The sequence below is a fragment of the Budorcas taxicolor genome, chromosome 15 (genome assembly GCF_023091745.1).
Source record: "Budorcas taxicolor isolate Tak-1 chromosome 15, Takin1.1, whole genome shotgun sequence".
In the NCBI taxonomy this organism is placed as follows: domain Eukaryota; kingdom Metazoa; phylum Chordata; class Mammalia; order Artiodactyla; family Bovidae; genus Budorcas; species Budorcas taxicolor.
The window spans coordinates 42,225,767-42,246,871 of record NC_068924.1 but is presented as its reverse complement, the minus strand read 5'-3'; the positions used below and the strand labels follow the sequence as shown (position 1 = coordinate 42,246,871).

The window sequence follows — 21,105 nt, the reverse complement described above, 5'->3', positions numbered from 1 at the left end:
AAAGAAAATATGCTATATCCATATAATAGAGTATTATTCAGTCATAAAAGGAATGAAGTCACAATACCTGCTACAACATGGATAAACCTTGAAAACATTATGCTAAAGGAAATAAGTCAGACACAAAAAGACAAGTATTATATGATTTTACTTATATGCATTATCTATAATAGGCAAATTCATAGAGATAAAAGGAATTAAGAGGCAACCAAAGGCCAGAGTAGAGAATGGAAAGCCACTGCTTAACGGGTACAGAGTGTCTGTATGGGGTGATGGAAAAGCTTTGGTAATAGACAATCGGTAGTAGTTGTACAGCATTGTGAATATAATTTATGACACTGAATTTTACATTTAAGAAAGTTTAAAATGGCAAATTTTATGATGTTTATTTTATACAATTTAAAACTATTTAAAAAACAAATTGAGACAAAAATAAATAGCACGACTAAGCTACCTGGAAGCCAAGTGCTATGCTGGAAAATGACCCATAAGAATAATCCTTATTCAATTATTTCTAATATTCTGGTTCTCTGATGTCTGCAAAGTGATTACCTGGTATCATGCAATGCAGGCTCTTGATATGATCCTGAGTAACTCCACTCTCCGTACAAACTTTGTCAATAAATCGGGTAATGAAACGCACAACAGAATTGGCAATGTCATTATTCTCTGAATCTTCAAACCCACTTTCTGTATCATAGCTCTCAGCTACACTTCCTGCAATACTAAGAAAGTCAAGGGAAGAAATCATGCTCAGTACTCAAATTTAACAAATGACTAGTATATCACGGTGACTTTCCACAGCAGTTTAAACTTGCTTAAAAGGATGTGTACTCAAGTAGAAACCTCACTTAACTCCATGGCTCCTCTATACGTGATAGCGGCGAAACGCGATGTTTCGCCTACACTCGGAAGCTACCATCAGGCATTGTCCTTTGGACCCAACTTAGGTGCCTTAGTCAGTCACTGTGTAAATCAGATTGTAGAAAATGTCATGAAAGAAAAAAAGGTATAAGAAAATGATGGATGTCCTACTTAAGACAGCAAGTTAGCAAGGTCTCTCTGGGTAGGTGACATCAGAGCAGAACACTAGATGAAGGGATTCTTGTGACTATTTCCGGGAGAGTATCCCAGATTTTGGGAATAACAAGTACAGAGGCCCTGAGGCAGTATCATGCTTTGAATGTTGAACAGGGAGACCAGTTTTGTTGATAGAGGAGTGTAGGAAATAAAGTCTTGAGCAGCAGCCAGGGGCCAGATCCTGTTAGGCATTATGGTCTATGGGTTTTATTTTCAGTGGTACAGGAAGTATTTAGGGTTGAAATAGTGTTAGTTGCTCAGTCGTGTCCGACTCTTTGTGACCCCATGAATTGAAGCCTGTCAAACTCCTCTGTCCGTGGGATTTCCCATGCAAGGATACTGGAGGGGGAAGCCATTTCCTTCTCCAGGAGATCTTTGTGACCCAGGGATCAAACCTGGGTCTCCTGCACTGTAGGCGGTTTCTTTATCATCTGAGCCACTAGGAAAAGTGTTAGAACAAGGAATGGTTGAGGACATGATTATAGGCAAGGGCATTGGGTCAGATGAGGAAAAGGAGGGCCAAGAAACAAATAATCACTTTAATCAGAGTCCATTAGTACTTTTCCACAGTGCTTTCTGTAAGTTGCTGTGGAAGAAAGTAACTGAGAGGGCTAAATCAGTAACGGGTGAGACATTTAAAAAGTCAGAGGTCATAAAAGAGAAGAGGGTATAGGAGGTAATTAAGAACAGTTGGATGTAGTCAGTCTTTTAATAGAGAAAAGCTGAGTAAGTCTGAAGGTGAGGAAAACGGTTAATTTTTGAAATATGTATAGCACTATTTACCCCAAATACTTTATATTCTGTGCTAAATCAAGAAGGATAGGAGTGTCTCTGTGTGTCCACATTTCAGTACCTGTTTGTGACAATGCTGTTGCTCCCACTCTCCCAATCTCCTGGGGCTGACGCTCTTAGGAGCTTGTTTTTACTTGAATCCAGCGGAACCAGCAGATTGACCATGAGGTTTGCAAAGTGAATGGCTTGACTAAAGACAGTGCTTTCCTCACGCTGCACCAGCTCCTGCTGAGTTGATTTGCTCAGAGTAGGCCAAAGGCGTAGCTGCTCAGCTGCCAGGTCCATTGCTGTCTTCTCCTGATACTGGTCATCAGGAAGTTTATCCTAAAAACCAAACCAAACCAAAACAAAATAAAAATCTATCACTTCACATGAGCTTCAAAAAACATGGAAGATGTTTTAATAATTCATCTATTAAATACCTATGTCAGTAAAAGTGGAAATATCTTAAAAAATATAACAAGAACACGAAACTTAGTCTTCCTTTTTTTCTGAGCTCCAACAGGCCTTGAATGGAACCATGTGACAAATCCAAGGAGACAGCAGCAAAGCACTGAGGTACATACTTCTCACTGCTAACATTTCATTGCATTTATTGATACTTATCTCTGGCTCTATAGCCTTCAAGTCGCCAGTTACAACAAACTATTGACCTGAAATACCTGTAAATGCTCTGGTCAAATGCGCCAGTAGCATTTTCTAATACTCTGCTATGTTTCTTTTCTTCTGCTCTCTGGTTGAAAAAGACAGAGTGACCTAAGTCACAAAAAAGTAGAGCTAGATTTCCTTGTAAATGTGGGAGGCAAACATCATCATTAAATGGGTATACAGGTGTCCATGGGATTTTTAAGAGGGGTTCCTCTAGGCTGAAGAGTTAAACAACAGCAGTAACCCACACCCGCATAGTACTTTATAGCTTATGAAGAGCTGGTATATCTATGCTGCTGCTACTGCTAAGCTGCTTCAGTCGTGTCCGACTCTGTGCGACCCCACAGGCGGCAGCCCACCAGGCTCCCATGTCCCTGGGATTCTCCAGGCAAGAACACTGGAGTGGGTTGCCATTTCCTTCTCCAATGCATCAAAGTAAAAAGTGAAAGGGAAGTCACTCAGTCTTGTCTGACTCTTAGTGACCCCATGGACTGTGGCCCACCAGGCTCCTCCATCCACGGGATTTTCCAGGCAAGAGTGCTGGAGTGGGGTGCCATTGCCTTCTCCAGTATATCTATAGTCTTACTCATATCTAACCTGGGGCTCTGAGACACTTTTACAGAATAGAGGACACAGAAGCAATGACAGGTATTTGCTTTATGAATGTTTTGGAGATATACCAATGTTGTGCTAAGTCACCAGTCACGTCAGACACTTTGCAACCCCGTGAACTGTAGCCCAGCAGGCTCCTCTGTCCATGAGATTTCCCAGGCAAGGATACTGGAGTGGGTTGCCATTTCCTTCTCCAGGGTATCTTCCTGACCCAGGGATTGAACCTGTGTCTCTTACATCCCCTGTACTGGCAGGCAGCTTCTTCATCACTAGTGCCACCTGGGTCCCAGGCCCATCATCTCTAGAACATGACCTCAAGCTAACACTCTTTGGATGTGGCCCAAGTTACCCCTTTACCCAAGTGCATCTGGTGTTTTTAAAGAAAAATCTGAGTTTTAAATTAAGAAAATAATTAAAACTAATTGTACAGTAATAATTTGGAATATCTGATAGATGTCAGATAGTGCCATTTGTTATTAAAAGTTTCTGTTCTTATCATATTCATGAGTAGACCAATAATATGAATAAAATTACTTGAGGCATAGAAATGTATGAATATCAGGCAGTTTCAGTTAACTATCTAGGTTCATTTATCTCACAGAGTATAAGGAAAATTCAAAATGGAGGAAAGGATCAGCAGCGATATATTAGCCCAGCATGTGGAAAAATTAATCAAAAAAAAAAAAAACAAACTAAAAAGCACCCAACAAATTACTCCAAAAAATTACTCTTAAAGTGAATCAACACTAGTAATCAGCCCTTCATACTGCTCTAAGTTCAGTTAATAAGGACAGTAATTTCTAACTTTTATGATTTAGTATGTGCCAGGAACTCTTCAATGCCCTATACTTGTATTAGACATTAAAAGCTTACAATAATCATGTCTGCTCATTTTACTAATGAAGAAATAAGACACAGAAAACTAAAGTGAATTGCCTAAGATCAGACAGCTAGTGTATGACATTTCAAAATTTGAAGTAACTTTAATTTGGGCTTCCCAGGCAGCACTAGTGGTAAAGAACCCGTCTGCCAATGCAGGAGACATAAGAGACGCAGGTTTGACCTCTGGGTTGGGAAGATCCCCTGGAGGAGGGCATGGCAACCCACTCCAGTATTCTTGCCTAGAGAATCCCCTGGACAGAGGAGGCTGGTGGGCTATAGTCCACAGGGTCGCAAAGGGTCGGACGTGACTGAAGTGACATAGCATGCAACTTTAATTTGACATTTCTTCAAGAAGTTAATTGCACAGAGACATCTGCCTAGGTATTTTAGGTTGACTCGTTTCAACTTCCTATAAATGTTTCCAGGGAATTCTTATGAAAATATAATACAACAATTATAGTGCTACAGAACTGTAGTAAGAAGTTATTATGGGAAAAAAAATATCAGGGTTCAATAGAAGAAAGATGCTTACCAGGGGGCTTCCTAAAGTAAACCCCAAATACACTGGTAGGAAGTGGCTAGATAATACCTGACTGAACTTCCCTTGAAGCCAGGACCCTGCTGCTGCTGCTGCTAAGTCTCTTCAGTCGTGTCCAACTCTGTGTGACCCCATAGATGGCAGCCCACCAGGCTCTCCTGTCCCTGGGATTCTCCAGGCAAGAACACTGGAGTGGGTTGCCATTTCCTTCTCCAATGCATGAATGTGAAAAGAGAAATGGAAGTCGCTCAGTCATGTCCGACTCTTCGCGACCCCATGGACTGCAGCCTACCAGGCTCCTCCATCCATGGCATTTGCCAGGCAAGAGTACTGGAGTCGGGTGCCATCGCCTTCTCCAAGCCAGGACCCTAGCCCCACACAAATACATTTCTTTATCTTACCTTTTGCTTCAGATGCAGGGTATGATTGTCCTCCTTGGCTGAGAGATACAGCGAGCGAACCTGTTCCTGCACCGCATTATAAAAGGTTGTCTCCCAAAACTGCTGATTCGTCCAAATGGGGTGGTCCTGTACACAGGTGTAAGCAAACTGGCTGACTCCAGGGGCCAGTTTCTGTGAGAACACATAATATATATCACCATGGAGCTGACAGGGTCAGGACAGTTCAGAAGGTTACAGAGGCCACAGATTAATCATGAATGTGATCAAAGGATTTATCTAAATATATCTTATGGCAATACAAGCTTAGCAATCAGCAACGTACACATTTTTAACTGGCAACTTTGGGCTTGCTATCAAATCCTTTAAAGGTCTCTGTTATTTTATCTCTTAAAAGGGACATTTTAAAATCAAAAGTATATGAATAAGAGAATATATGAAAAGTACCTAAACACTGTACTGTGCATACAGCAGGAAATGTAGAGTTGGGTAGTTATTACAATTAGGACATATAATAAAATCCATCACAACCTAAATCTAAAATTCCAGACAGTTCAGAATTTTTTCTACTTGGTATTAGAGTACATTTTGGTGGGGTTAGGAGGGCACTAACTGAAATGCGAGTGAGCCTACAGCTTGGCCTTACACACAGAATGAGGGCGTATCGTGAATTTCCCGCCTGCTCATTCTAGCCCTTTACCTCCTTACCAAGGCTGCTGCCTGGCTCACACACTCGCCAGCAGACTGTCCAGGGCTGCCAGGGTATTTTCTGGTAACCAAGTCTGGGAGTGGAAAGGTCATCTAAAACCAAACCTTCCTTTCCAGGACTTCCTGCTGGGCTTCTAAGTAAGAGTAAACCTGACTCTGTGATTAACAACAGAGGGATGGAGAAGGAAATGGCAACCCACTCCAGTATTCTTGCTTGGAAAACCCCACGGACAGAGGAGCCTGGTGGGCTGTAGTCCATGTGGTCACGAAAGAGCTGGACCTGACTTAGCGACTAAACAACTCTCTTCAATACTGCTTATTCCCCCACTTGAGAGCACAGTGCTTGTGAATTCTTAGGCAATAGCAATTAGATATTTTCCTGCTTAATTTGAATACAGTTGAGCCTTTCTAGAATTGGGAGTTCTAATTTGTGTCAAATTAACCAAATATGGAATGTAAAAAAATATGCAAAGCTCCCTGGGTTAGATTCAACCTGGCAAATGGTTAGTAATATAATGTCACTTTTCTTCTGAGTCCTTTGATTATATCTGCCAGTTAAACTAATAAAGAAGCTATTAATAAACTATTAATTAAAAAAAGAATGGTAAAGAAAAAAACAACAGAGGGAAAGAAAACTAACTCTGCAGTCACTTGCAGCACTTCATAAATATACATCTCATTTAATACTGAAAATCTTGTAAGATGCATGTTGTTATTGCCAAATTAAAGAACAGGACACAGAAGTTCAAAAAGTTTAACTGAGTGATTGCCCAAGGCCATATAGCAATTACATAAGCGGTGGAACTAGGTTTCAAGCCCAAAGTTTGTTTCCAAATCCCCTGCCCTTTTTATTATAGCAAATTATCTTGAAAAGAAACATAGAGCAAATTATATATAAATTGAATAACAGTTAGTACAACTCTCTGTTACTTTAATCTTTTATTTTAGGATTTTATTTCCCAGAGTAATAGTCTGCCTTGAAACTTCTGCTATGACCTGACTCACCTTTCCACAGCTGTGGCTTTCATTTCTCAACGTTAAAAATGTCTCAAAAAAATTTAAACCCATTATTTCTCAGCGAATACTCGGTAATGGTCTCATTAGATAACTTTTCAGTCCATTTTATTCTTTAGAATTGAATTAATTTTTTTCTATCAGTAAAACTAAAGCTTCTGATAATGTAAGTTTTCTTTTGAAGCAATTAATAAGTGGATTCTTTTCTGCTGAAATATTGAACACTGAAGATCACTATTAAAGTTGCATACATAACAGTTATGTAGCAAAGAGTTCATTCTTTTCTTAGGGACGCATAACAAATGTATAAGGTATCTGGTAAAAAATTATGCTCAATACATACAAACTTCCTTCTTGGTCTAGAGCAGACTAAATCGTCAACTGGAATAGATACCATGCATACCATGAAATGTACTGTAGTACTTAAATAATTGGAAGTGGGGTGGCTGTGATTTTTGCCTATTAGAGTCTGTGTACCTCTGAATCTCATGCGTAAGTCCCTTTCAAGGTAGGCCTATGTACTGTTGTTGGGATGATCATCTATTAACTCTTACAGGCAGCCACAAGCTAGAACTGACCATGACACGAGGGTCAGGAAATCCTTAAGGGGAAGCTGCATGAGGACTGCTCATTTAAAACACAGGTACCTGTACGACAAAGATCTTCACTACCCAGATAATCACGATGGTGTGATCACTCACCTAGAGCCAGATATCCTGGAATGTGAAGTCAAGTGGGCCTTAGAAAGCATCACTATGAACAAAGCTGATGGAATTCTAGTTGAGCTGTTTCAAATCCTGAAAGATGATGCTGTGAAAGTGCTGCACTCAATATGCCACCAAATTTGGAAAACTCAGCAGTGGCAACAATGACTGGAAAAGGTCAGTTTTCATTCCAATCCCAAAGAAAGGCAACACCAAAGAATGAGCAAACTACCACACAATTGCACTCATCTCACACGCTAGTAAAGTAATGCTCAAAATTCTCCAAGCCAGGCTTCAGCAATACATGAACCGTGAACTTCCAGATGTTCAAGCTGGTTTTAGAAAAGGCAGAGGAACCAGAGATCAAATTGCCAACATCCACTGGATCATCGAAAAAGCAAGAGAGTTCCAGAAAAACATCTATTTCTGCTTTACTGACTATGCCCAAAGCCTTTGACTGTGTGGGTCACAATAAACTGTGGAAACTTCTGAAAGAGATGGGAATACCACACCACCTGACCTGCCTCTTGAGAAACCTGTATGCAGGTCAGCAAGCAACAGTTAGAACTGGACATGGAACAACAGACTGGTTCCAAATAGGAAAAGGAGCACGTCGAGGCTGTATATTGTCACCCTGCTTATTTAATTTCTATGCAGATTACATCATGAGAAATGCTGGGCTGGAAGAAGCACAGGCTGGAATCAAGATTGCCGGGAGAAATATCAATAACCTCAGATACGCAGATGACACCACCCTTATGGCAAAAAGTGAAGAGGAACTAAAGAGTCTCTTGATGAAAGTGAAAAAGGAGACTGAAAAAGTTGGCTTAAAGCTCAACATTCAGAAAACGAAGATCATGGCATCTGGTCCCATCACTTCATGGGAAACAGATGGGGAACAGTGGAAACAGTGTCAGACTTTACTTTGGGGGGCTTCAAAATCACTGCAGATGGTGATTGCAGCCATGAAATTAAAAGACGCTTACTCCTTGGAAGGAAAGTTATAACCAACCTAGATAGCATATTCAAAAGCAGAGACATTACTTTGTCCACAAAGGTCCATCTAGTCAAGGCTATGGTTTTTCCAGTGGTCATGTATGGATGTGAGAGTTGGACTGTGAAGAGCTGAGCACTGAAGAATTGATGCTTTTGAACTGTGGAGTTGGAGAAGACTCTTGAGAGTCCCTTGGACTGCAGGGAGATCCAACCAGTCCATCCTAAAGGAGACCAGTCCTGGGTGTTCATTGGAAGGACTGATGCTGAAGCTGAAACTCCCAATACTTTGGCTATCTCATGCGAAGAGTTGACTCCTTAGAAAAGACCCTGATGCTGGGAGGGATTGGGGGCAGGAGAAGAAGGGGATGACAGAGGATGAGATGGCTGGATGGCATCATCGACTCGATGGACTTGAGTTTGAGTGAACTCCGGGAGTTGGTGATGGACAAGGAGGCCTGGCGTGCTGCGGTTCATGGGGTCACAGAGTGGGACACAAATGAGTAACTGAACTGAACTCTCTACCCTTGGGAAATCAGGGATAAAATGTGTGTGGTTCCGTGAATATGTAAACAGAAGTGACAGACACTGAGTCACATACTCCTTCTACACTCTACTTAAGGATACTTGGGATGTAGGTTGCACTTCAATTTTTTTTTTTGCCCCCACCACTCTAAGGAATAACAGTGACCTCAGAGGCAGTACACAGACCTATTATGAAAGAGATTTTAAAGGCATAAAATTTAAACAAGGTACAAGCGTGACTTTCCTATGAGTATAGTCAGGCAGCACCATTTCTTATGAACACATTGTAACAACAGATTCTAACATTTTGGAGTTCTGTAATTATATAAACATAGATGAGCTCAGAAAAACTGAGCTCTCAATAAATCCTTATCAGTTTCTTACATAGAGTTCTTTTAGGATCATCAATACAAAAAAAAGTTATTATAATAAATCTCTTATTTCAACTTGACAGAGCTCTATAGGACTTTGAGAGTATATTGAAGCCCTGCCTTTTTTTAGCATTTTTCTCACTGTTGCTGCATATTCACTTTACTTGGCACATATCAGTTATTATCTTCCTATTTATGCAAAAACTAAAAGTGACTACATAAAAACTTCTCTAAGTGTTTTCAACAAAAGTGGACTGCATATGTTCCAAGGAATAAAAATGGTGTGAAACAGTAGCCCAAAGTGTCAGAACCCCCTGCTTGTTTACTGGATGAGAATGACAGTAAGGTGAAGGGATTATAGGATACGCACTTTTTGGTAGCAAGTCAGTCACAAATGGTGCTGGCATCTGATAAATGTAAAAGAAATTATTAATTCCCAAATACTTAAAACATAATTTTTCTAAACATGAAATTTGCTTCTTTTCTTTGTGGTTTCCTGCTATGCCTTCCGGAGAAGGCAATGGCACCCCACTCCAGTACTCTTGCCTGGAAAATCCCATGGATGGAGGAGCCTGGTGGGCTGCAGTCCATGGGGTTGCGAAGAGTCGGACACGACTGAGCGACTTCACTTTCACTTTTCACTTTCATGCATTGGAGAAGGAAATGGCAACCCACTCCAGTTTTCTCGCCTGGAGAATCCCAGGGACGGGAGAGCCTGGTGGGCTGCCGTCTATGGGGTCGCACAGAGTCGGACACGACTGAAGTGACTTAGCAGCAGCAGCAGCAGCTATGTTTTCTCAAGCGAAAGCAAGGTGCACTGAGACCTTTGATGTTTGAATGGGCAAGATCATTGCACTGATGGGCAGGTATGTTCTGAGGACCAGCAGAGGGCAGTAGCACCTTATTCTGTCTAAATTCCATGAGGGCTTTTTAAATAGGAATTGAAAAAAATGGAGCTCTACAGCTGGACTGGGCTAGAAAGTTGGGTGGAAGAAGAATACTGAGCGTCCTCACTGTACATTTGAGAGATCTCATAAAGCAAATGGATTTTCCCAAGGTCACATAGCAAGATGTGTGGAAGAGAAGGGAATAGAGACAAGGTTTTCCATTATTTCATGTCATTTCTGTACAATACAAAAATTAAGATACTCCATCAAACAAAACTATAATTATCTAGAGAAAGATGCAGTAATATCTGCTCAAGGATTCAGATTCACTATACCCTGTGATGGTAGTTTTAGTAAACAAGAAAATAAGCACCTGTGGAGAAAACTATCTCATGATTCTAATCACTTCTTTGGTTTGAAAAAAAGGCTTTCCTAGGATGATTTCTCTAATTGGCCCATATGCCAGCTTCATGACCTTTTATTTTGCATATAGATGAGTCTCAATCCATACTGAAGGTCTGAGGGTAATGGTGGTGGTAAGGAATACTGCTGTCAAATGATATCTTTCTTCCTCTTCAAATATTTACTTTACATTTCATAATTCTTATGATTTTATCCTAAAGAAACAACTGATATTTTGCTATGTAATTTCATGAGATGTTTACAAATGTGGTGACTTCCTTCCTTATCTAGGAAAAAAAACAGCTCTGAAGGTACCAGATTAAGCAATGCCATTCATTTTTTCACAGAGCATTCAAAGGAAACCCAGCATGGGACAGGATATGGAGAATAAACTTCATGGGGCTTACCAACCAGCAGGCTAGATTCAAATCCAAATAGATGGATACAAATCCTCTCAGACAGTTGGTCAAGGGAAGGTTAAGATACCAGTATGAGAGGCCAGTCTAGGGCCTGGCTGGCTAGATATGTTTGCCCTTCAGGCCCAAGCTCAGAGGGAAACCAGATTCCAGGAGAAAAAGTGCCTAGGCAGATTGAGTCCATAAATATTAATATTCTTAAATAATAATTAGAATACAAAGAGTCACTGTTTAAATTGTTGGGTATTTCTTATCCAATTCTGGACACTGGCATACGAGAGTACCTCAGTGCGCAATTCAGGGCTGGTGCCAGTCAGTCCTTTTATGATTCTACACTGGCTTAATGAAGCCCACACATTAAGTCACTTCTGAATGTATTCTGATGAACTTTGGAAATGCTTAGTCTTGACAGACTTTAAAAGGAAGACAGAAATGGGAAAAATGTGTATCTGAAACCTGTATTTATCAACTCTTAGCCACATCTTAACACATTATTTTTGTGCATTATCTTTTTAACAAGAGACATACAAATTATAGATTTGATTGAAACTCTTCATCCCATTTCTCTATCTGAAAGGAAACAATGATCCTGAATTATTTTTCATTCCCATTTATGTTTTTATACCTGTTTGTATCCATAAAGAATATACAGGATTACATTGCAGGTTTCATCTTATTCCTTACTAATCTTTTTCAAAATATACAGTTTATATTTCATTGATTTATGTAATATTTAATTATACTATATAATTAATTGGGACAAAATATCTGGCTCTTTATATATATACAACTCAGAAGGGACAGACAGCGGCCTACAAGAAATAAGTATTTGGGATACTGCGTTCATTTGTCAGTGGGGTTTACAGAAAGGTGAGTAATAAAATAATTAAAAGGATGTAATGTGAGAATCTACTATAGTTTTTCCTTGATACTGAGCAGTGCAAGTAACTTTAAATGCATAATCATCTAAACCTCTCCTGGACTCCTTAGAAGATCCAAACACACAATTTCTACACAAGAAATATATTCATTCGCAGCATTGCCCAGTATTCATTTGATGTGCCATTGTCAGTATTGGAATGACAGGGTTGAAGTCCATAAACCATGTATCCTTTTAATGATTCTCTGTATTAAGATGCTTAACAAATACTGACATACTGAAAGAGAAGATGAATCAATTTCTTTCCTTTGTTGTCCGAAATTTAGTAGAAATCAAATACGGTGTTGTCAAGTCCTTTGCCTGGGTTTAGTATTCCTAAAAACACAAAACAGGATGCAAATTCCTGCTCCTTTTTTGTAGGTTTTGAAACTTTATATAAACAGTATCATATTGTGCCTTATTCTGCCACTTGGCTTTTTACAAATTATGTTGCTAGGCTTATTAAGGTAACAAATAATTATTATAACTAACTTGTACTGGTGGTTTCTCACTATGTATATTTATGAAATTACTTAGTCCTTACAGCAATTTTATAATCTACTGTGTGTGCGTGCTATCTTTCCCACCCAGGGATTGAACCTGCATCTCCTGTGTCTCCTGCATTGCAGGTGGATTCTTTACTGCTGAGCCACCAGGGAAGCCCCACAATCCACTGAGATAAATACTATTATTACCCTTGTTTTAAAAGGGAAGAAACTGAGGCACCGAGAAGTTAAGTAATTTGTTCAAGAGAATATTGCCAGGAAATATTGGAGCCAGAGCTGGGATTCAAACTCAGGTAGTTTAGCTAGAGAATTTAATTTCTTATTCCTTGCATAACTTACTGTGTGGAATTCCACTGTATGAATATATAGCATTTCCTTGTTCCTGTTAATGGATATTTGTATTGTTTCTACCTTTTAGTTATTAGAAACAGTGGTTCATATCAACTTTCAGCTTTGATGAATAATTCCAGTACTATTTAATAGTGCCTGGAACTAATTGAGAGGATTCTCAAAAATATTCCCATTGTTATTTGTGCCAATAAATATTTTGGGGTTACTGTACACTGGTTATTTTTCTAATGAGAAATTACTTCACATAGACTTTCTACAAAGCAACTGTTTGAAAACTTAATAATTCTTTAATATAAGATATCTATTCAGTGTTTTAAATACCTTTTAAATGTTAAAAATGTTTTACTTTGATTTTTCCTTGTTTTTTATTTTTACTTTTTTTTTTTTTTAGAATCAGTTTGTTTGACTCAGGAAGGACTCAAACAAGGTCCATATATATATATGAGGTAGGTTTTAATCTTTAGATTTCTCTACTGCCTGTCTGTCCACCTCTCCCCAGCCACCCATCTGCAATCTATTTTTTGAAGAAACTGGATCATTTGTCCAACAGAGTTTCCATCTGTCTAGATCGCAACCCACTCCAGCTCTCTTGCCTGGAAAACCCCATGGGTAGCCTGGTAGGCTGCAGTCCATGGGGTAGGGAAGAGATGGACACGACTGAGCGACTTCACTTTCACTTTTCACTTTCATGCACTGGAGAAGGAAATGGCAACCCGCTCCAGTGTTCTTGCCTGGAGAATCCCAGGGACGAGGGAGCCTGGTGGGCTGCCGTCTATGGGGTCGCACAGAGTTGGACACAACTGAAGTGACTTAGCAGCAGCAGTGGTTGCTGACTGCATCTCAATGATCTCATGTGAAATATTCTGTTGTCCTCTACATTTCCTACAAATTGGTAGCTGGATCTAGAAGCATGATCCGAGTCAGGCGTTACTGTTTGGCAACAATATTTCACAGATACCATTATAAGAGGCACATCTGGTTGTTTCTCTTTTTGCAGTCTTAAAGGCCACTGATGGTCAATGCCTGGATTTATTTATCATTAGGAGCAATAAAATACTGATATTCTCATTCTACCATTACTTTCTCATTTATTGTTGTTATTGTTCAGTTGCTAAGTTGTGTCCGACTCTTTGTAACCCCATGGACTGCAGCATGCCAAGCTCCTCCGCTGCCAAGCTCCTCCGTCCATTATCTCCTGGAGATTGCTCAAATTCATGTCTATTGGGTAGGTAAAGCTATCTGGCCCTCTCATCTTCTTGCTGCCCCCTTCTCCTTTTGCCTCCAATCTTCCCCAGCACCAGGGTCTTTTCCAAGGAGTCAGCCCTTCATCTTAGGTGGCCAATGGATAGGAGCGTCAGCCTCAGCACCAGTCCTTCCAATGAATATTGGAGTTGATTTCCTTTAGGATCGAGCGGTTTGATTTCCTTGCTGTCCAAGGGACTCTCAAGAGTCTGCTCCAGCACCACAGTTCAAAAGCATCAGTTTTTTAGCACTCAGTGTTCTTCCCGGTCCAGCTGCAGCATCTGAGCGTGACTGCTGGGGAAACCATAGCTTTGACTGCACGGCCTTCTGCCAGCACAGTGATGTCTCTGCTTTTTAATACGCTATGTAAGTTTATTATAGCTTTCCTTCCAAGCAGCAAGTCACCATCTGCAGTGATTTTGGAGCCTAAGAAAACAAAAAAAAATTTCCCATTGCTTCAACTTTTTCCCTTTCTATTTGCCATGAAGTGATGGGACCAGATGCCATGATCTTAATTTTTTCTTGGTGAGTTTCAAGCCAGTTTTTTCACTCTCCTCTTTCAGCCGCATCTAGAGGCTGTTTAGTTCCTCTTTGATTTATGCCATTAGAGTGGTATTATCTGCATATCTGAAGTTATTGACATTTTTCCTGGCAGTCTTGATTCCAGCTTGTGATTCATTCAGCCTGGCATTCTGCATGATGTACTCTGCATATAAGTTAAATAAGCAGGGTGACAATATACAGCCTTGTCATGCCTCTTTCCCAATTTTGAACCAGTCAGTTGTTTCATGTCTGGTTCTAACTGTTGCTTTTTGACCTGCCTACAGGTTTCTCAGAAGACAGGTAAGATGGGTTGGTATTCCTATCTCTTTGAGAATTTGCCACAGGTCATTGCTGTCCACACAAAGGCTTTAGCTTAGTCAATGAACAGAAGTAGTTGTTTTTCTGGAATTCTCTTGCTTTTTTCTATGATCCAATGGATGTTGGCAATTTGATCTCTGGTTTCTCTGCCTTTTCTAAACCCAGCTTGTACATCTGGAAGTTCTCAGTTCATGTACTGCTGAAGCCTAGCTTGAAGGATTTTGAGCATATTTTTACTAGTATGTGAAATGAGCACGATTGTACGGTAGTTTGAACATTTGTTAGCACTTCCCTCTAGCTTCTCTTTAGATCATATAAATCTCCCTCACTTATTAGCTAGGATATTTATATAAAGAAAAAGTTCATCTCATAACTGTTTGGAGACCCAAACATATAGTCTATACTAGAAAGTAGGATAATTATATGATTTTATCCCTTCATTTTTCAGTTTTAAAAACAATGACTTGTTTCTTTAGAAGCCATTATAGATGAACAGTTTAGTTTTTCTTTTCCTATTGATATTTTTATGAAACTGCAGAGTTTAAACCATATTTATAACTATGCTTAGTCCTGTGGATCTTGCAGACTGATGCATCTAATAATGTTGTTTATAACAGCACTGTAACCCAGAAGGATAAAGGGCCTAATTGGAAGAATATAATCAGCAAAAAGACTAGCAGATCTGTATCCAGGGATCTTCTCTGGGGTCTATGTGCAAAAGGAGCGATAGAAGAAAGGCGTCAGTGAGTTCTGGCACAGGAAATCGAGAAATTTGGTGAGTCACAGTTCTCACGAAGTATACTTACAAATGGCCCCAAAACTCAACAAAAATGTTTATTTTAGCATTATCCTTAATAGCTATACCCGCCCCCCCTTCCAAAGTTCACAATTTTAATGTTTAACTATGGAGAAGAAAGGTCAGGGAAATGACGATGCTACCTTATTGACACAAAAAATATTATGCTACAATTGAAGTGGTTAATATGATGATGTGCTTATGAGTGAAGTGGTTATGCTATATTTCAAAAAAACAAGCCAATTATGCTATGATTACATCTGCAAGTACATAAAAACTAGGAGGAAAAAGGCAAAATGAAAATGAAGTAAAGATAATACAATTTTGAATAATTTCTTTTCTTTCTTTAAAAAGAATTTTAAAGAGATTTTTAAATTAAATGGTAGGTTGAATATTCTTTTGTTCCCTGAACTCCACTGAAATGACAGCAAAGAAAAAAAATGTTAAAAATATACAAGAACAAAGAGAGTGAGAGAGGAGACATCACCAGATAAACGATGTTAATAAGAATTTAGAAGTCATAAAATGGATTTAATAACAAATAACAAATTTGAAGATCAGATAAAGTGAAGGAAAGCCCTTTTCACACTTTAAAAGAACAAATTTTTATAGTACATGAATTATATCTCAATTTACAAATGAAACAAACCCCAATGTATATCAAATGATGAATAAAATGTGGTATATGTGTACAATGTAATACATAGCAATTAAAAAAATAGGTACTGATAATGTTATACCATGGATGAAACTTGAAAATGTTATGCTAAGTGAAAGAAGCCAGTTATGAAAGATTACATATTGCATGGCTTCATTCATATGAAAATCCAGAACAGGCACATCCATAGCGATAGAAAGTGGATTTGCTGCGGCCTAGGGCTCAGGGGATAGGGGGAAATGGGTAGTGACAGCTAATGGGTATGGTGTTTCTTTTCATAGTAATAAAAATGTTTTAAAATTGACTGTGGTAAAAGGGAATTTACTAAAAACCACCGAAATGTATACTCTGAATGAGTGAACTGTTGTGGCATGTGAATTATATCTCAATAAAACATTTTTAAAAGGCTGCTGATAAGAGAAACCGGGCAAGGACGCATGGAAACTCTCCATCTCACCAGCGTTTGATAAATGTCAAAACACTCTAAAAGCTTACTTTACAAAATGGACGAAAGAAGACATGGCACACGGACACTCATCCAAAGGAAGCTGGAGTGGCTCTGTGAATACAAGATGATTTCAAAGCAGAGAATATTACCACAGATAAAGGTCATTTCATAATGGCAAAGGGTCAATTCATCAAGAAGACATAAAACCTCAAAGTGTCTATGTACAAGTAAGACAGCTTCAAAATATAAGAATGAAATCTGATAGAAATGCAAGGAGAAATAAATACACAATTATAGTTGGAGATTTCAATATCTCTAAGTAATTAACAAGTGCAAGCAGAAAATCAGCAAGGATATAACAGACTTGAATAACATTATCAACTTACTTGATTGACAGCATGACAGCAAAATAACCACACTTGTCAAGTGAATACAGAACATTTATCAAGAAAATCTCTCTGGCAATAAGTCACAATATACTTAAGGGATTCAGATTATACAAAGTATATTCTCTGACCAAAATGGAATTAAATTAGAAATCAATAATAGAAAAGTATCTAGAAAACTCAATGACTCACTGATCAAAGAGGAAATAAAAGGGGAAATTAGAAAATACTTTGCACGAAATGAAAACACAACATACCAGAATTTGTGATATGCCACTAAAGCAATAATAGTTTGGGAGGGATTTTATAGCAATAAATGTCTGTATTGGAAAAGAATGGTCTCAAATCAGTGACCTTAGCTTACAGAGATTATAAGAAAAGCAAATTAAGATAGAAACAGAAGAAGGGAATTAATAAAGATTAAAGCAGTAATCAATGAAACACAAAACAGAAAACCAATAAAGAAAACCAATCAAACGAAAAGCTGATTCTCTGGTAAGATTAATAACATTGTTAAATCTCTAGTCAGACTGATTAGGAAAAAAAAAAGATAAAATTACCACTATCAAGAATAAGTAGCACTGCCTGGATGGGAGGGGAGTTAGGGGTACAATCGATACATGTATATGTATGGCTGAATCCCTTCACTGTTCACCTGAAACTATCGTATTGTTTGTCAATCAACTATATCGCAATATAAAATACAAAGTTAAAGAATAAGCAGCATCATTAGAAGTTCTACAGATATTAAAAGGATAATAAAGAAACATTATGAAGAACTTTATGTTATTGACAATACTGACAACTTAGACAAAATGAACAGATTCCTTGAAAAATACAAACTACCAAACCTCAATCAAGCGGAAATAGACAGAAGACTTCCCTGCTGGTCCAGTGGATAAGGCTCTGTGCTCCCAGGGCAGAGAACCTGGGTTTGATCTCTGGTCAGGGAACTAGATCGCACATGCTGCAACTAAGACCTGGTGAAACTAAGTAAATAAGCATATATTATTTTAAAAAAGAGGAAACAGATAACCTGAATAGGCCCATATCCATCACAGAAATTGAAACTGCAGTAAAAGAATCTTCCAACGAAGAAAACATTCAACACACACCTCTATCAGGAATTCTACCAAACATTTAAGAAAGAACTAATAACTCTTTTAACACAAACTCTTCCAAATAATCAAAGAGGAGGGAATAATTTCCAACTCATTCTATGAGCCCAGTGTTACACTGATACACAGATGTAAAAATTCTAAACAAAATTCTAACAAACCAAATCTAGCATGTATTAAAAGAATAATACATGACCCTTGAACAACACAAGTTTGAACTGCACTTACAAGTGGAATTTTTTTATTCAATATGTACTACAGTGTTACATGATCTACATGGATTGAATCCAAGGATGTGGAACCTTAAACACAGAGGGCCAATCAAGCAGAGAAAGGGTAATCTTGCAACAAATGTTGTTAGAACAATTGGATCTTTGCTCATATCTAGTACCATACAGAAATATTAATTCAAAAGGAATCACAGACTTAAATGTAAAACCTAATACTATAAAATTTCTAAGAATATTTGCAAATCATATATTTGCTACATGACTGAGTGACTGAACTGAACTATATCAAGAATATGTAAAAAATCCTCAAAACTCAAGAATAAGAAAACAAACAATCCAGTTCTAAAAGATGGGCAAAATACCTGAACAGATACTTTACCAAAGATGATATATAGAAGGCAAATAAGCACATGAAAAGACTCTCAACATTATTAGTCATTCAGTTCAGTTCAGTTGCAGTCGTGTCCGACTTTTTGTGAACCCATGAATCGCAGCACGCCAGGCCTCCCTGTCCATCACCAACTCCCGGAGTTCACTCAGAATCACGTCCATCGAGTCAGTGATGCCATCCAGCCATCTCATCCTCTGTCGTCCCCTTCTCCTCCTGCCCCCAATCCCTCCCAGCATCAGAGTCTTTTCCAATGAGTCAACTCTTCGCATGAGGTGGCCAAAGTACTGGAGTTTCAGCTTTAGCATCATTCCTTCCAAAGAAATCCCAGGGTTGATCTCCTTCAGAATGGACTGGTTGGATCTCCTTGCAGTCCAAGGGACTCTCAAGAGTCTTCTCCAACACCACAGTTCAAACACATCAATTCTTCGGTGTTCAGCCTTCTTCACAGTCCAACTCTCACATCCATACATGACCACGGGAAAAACCATAGCCTTGACTAGACGGACCTTACTCGGCAAAGTAACGTCTCTGCTTTTGAATATACTATCTAGGTTGGTCATAAGTTTCCTTCCAAGGAGTAAGTGTCTTTTAATTTCATGGCTGCAATCACCATCTGCAGTGATTTTGGAGCCCCAAAAAATAAAGTCTGACACTGTTTCCACTGTTTCCCATCTACTTCCCATGAAGTGATGGGACCAGATGCCATGATCTTCGTTCTCTGAATGTTGAGCTTTAGGCCAACTTTTTCACTCTCCTCTTTCGCTTTCATCAAGGGGCTTTTTATCTCTTCTTCACTTTCTGCCATAAGGGTGGTGTCATCTGCATATCTGAGGTGATTGATATTTCTCCCGGAAATCTTGATTCCAGCTTGTGTTTCTTCCAGTCCAGTGTTTCTCATGATGTACTCTGCATAGAAGTTAAATAAGCAGGGTGACAATATACAGCCTCGACGTACTCATTTTCCTATTTGGAACCAGTCTGTTGTTCCATGTCCAGTTCTAACTGCTGCTTCCTGACCTGCATATAGATTTCTCAAGAGGCAGGTCAGGTGGTCTGGTATTCCCATCTCTTGAAGAATTTTCCACAGTTTCTTATGATGCACACAGTCAAAGGCTTTGGCATAAGTAGAAATAGATGTTTTTCTGGAACACTCTTGCTTTTTCCACGATTCAGCAGATATTGGCAATTTGATCTCTGGTTCTTCTGCCTTTTCTAAAACCAGCTTGAACATCAGGAAGTTCACGGTTCACATACTGCTGAAGCCTGGCTTGGAGAATTTTGAGCATTACTTTACTAGCATGTGAGATGAGGGCAACTGTGCGGTAGTTTGAGCAGTCTTTGGCATTGCCTTTCTTTGGGATTGGAATGAAAACTGACCTTTTCCAGTCCTGTGGCCACTGCTGAGTTTTCCAAATTTGCTGGCATATTGAGTGCAGCACTTTCACAGCATCATCTTTCAGGATTTGAAACAGCTAAACTGGAATTCCATCACCTCCACTAGCTTTGTTCATAGCGATGCTTTCCAAGGCCCCATTGACCTCACTTTCCAGGATGTCTGGCTCTAGATGAGTGATCACATCATCATGATTATCTGGGTTGTGAAGATCTTTTTTGTACAGTTCTTCTGTGTATTCTTGCCATCTCTTCTTAATATCTTCTTCTGTTAGGTCCAGACCATTTCTGTCCTTTATCGAGACCATCTTTGCATGAAATATTCCCTTGGTATCTCTAATTTTCTTGAAGAGATCTCTAGTCTTTCCCATTCTGTTCTTTTCCTCTTAGGAAAATGTAAATAAAAATCATGATGAGATATTATTACATATCTATTAGAATGACTAAAATTAAAAGCAATGCCATTAGTATGGGAGGACTGGAATTCTCACTCACTACTGAGAGCACTATAAAATGGTAGCACTTTGGGGAAAAGTTTGATCATTTCTTAAAAAGTTAAACATATACCTAAGGATCTCAGGGACTGAGGAGCCTGGTGGGCTGCCATCTATGGGGTTGCACAGAGTTGGACACGAGTGAAGTGACTTAGCAGCAGCAGCAGCAGCAGCATAACCATCATACAATCCAGCCACTCTATTCTTAGGTATTTACCCAAGATAAAATGAAATGTCTGTCTATACAAAGATTTGTATACAACTATTTATAGTAGCTTTATTTGTAACAGCTCATATTTAGAAACAATTCAAATGTTCAGCAACAGGTTAAATGTAGGGTGTT

General features: G+C 39.0%; 1 protein-coding gene across 1 annotated transcript in view; it reads right to left on the bottom strand.

Moving 5' to 3' along the window:
• SBF2 (SET binding factor 2) overlaps positions 1-21,105 on the bottom strand; it is a 505,755-nt gene that overhangs the window by 72,936 nt on the left and 411,714 nt on the right. The window contains exons 18-20 of the mRNA XM_052653316.1: positions 4,954-5,124; positions 1,934-2,196; positions 553-725 (exon numbers count right to left, since the gene is read on the bottom strand). Coding sequence (XP_052509276.1) covers positions 553-725; positions 1,934-2,196; positions 4,954-5,124 — 607 coding nt within the window. The remainder of the gene's footprint in view (positions 1-552; positions 726-1,933; positions 2,197-4,953; positions 5,125-21,105) is intronic.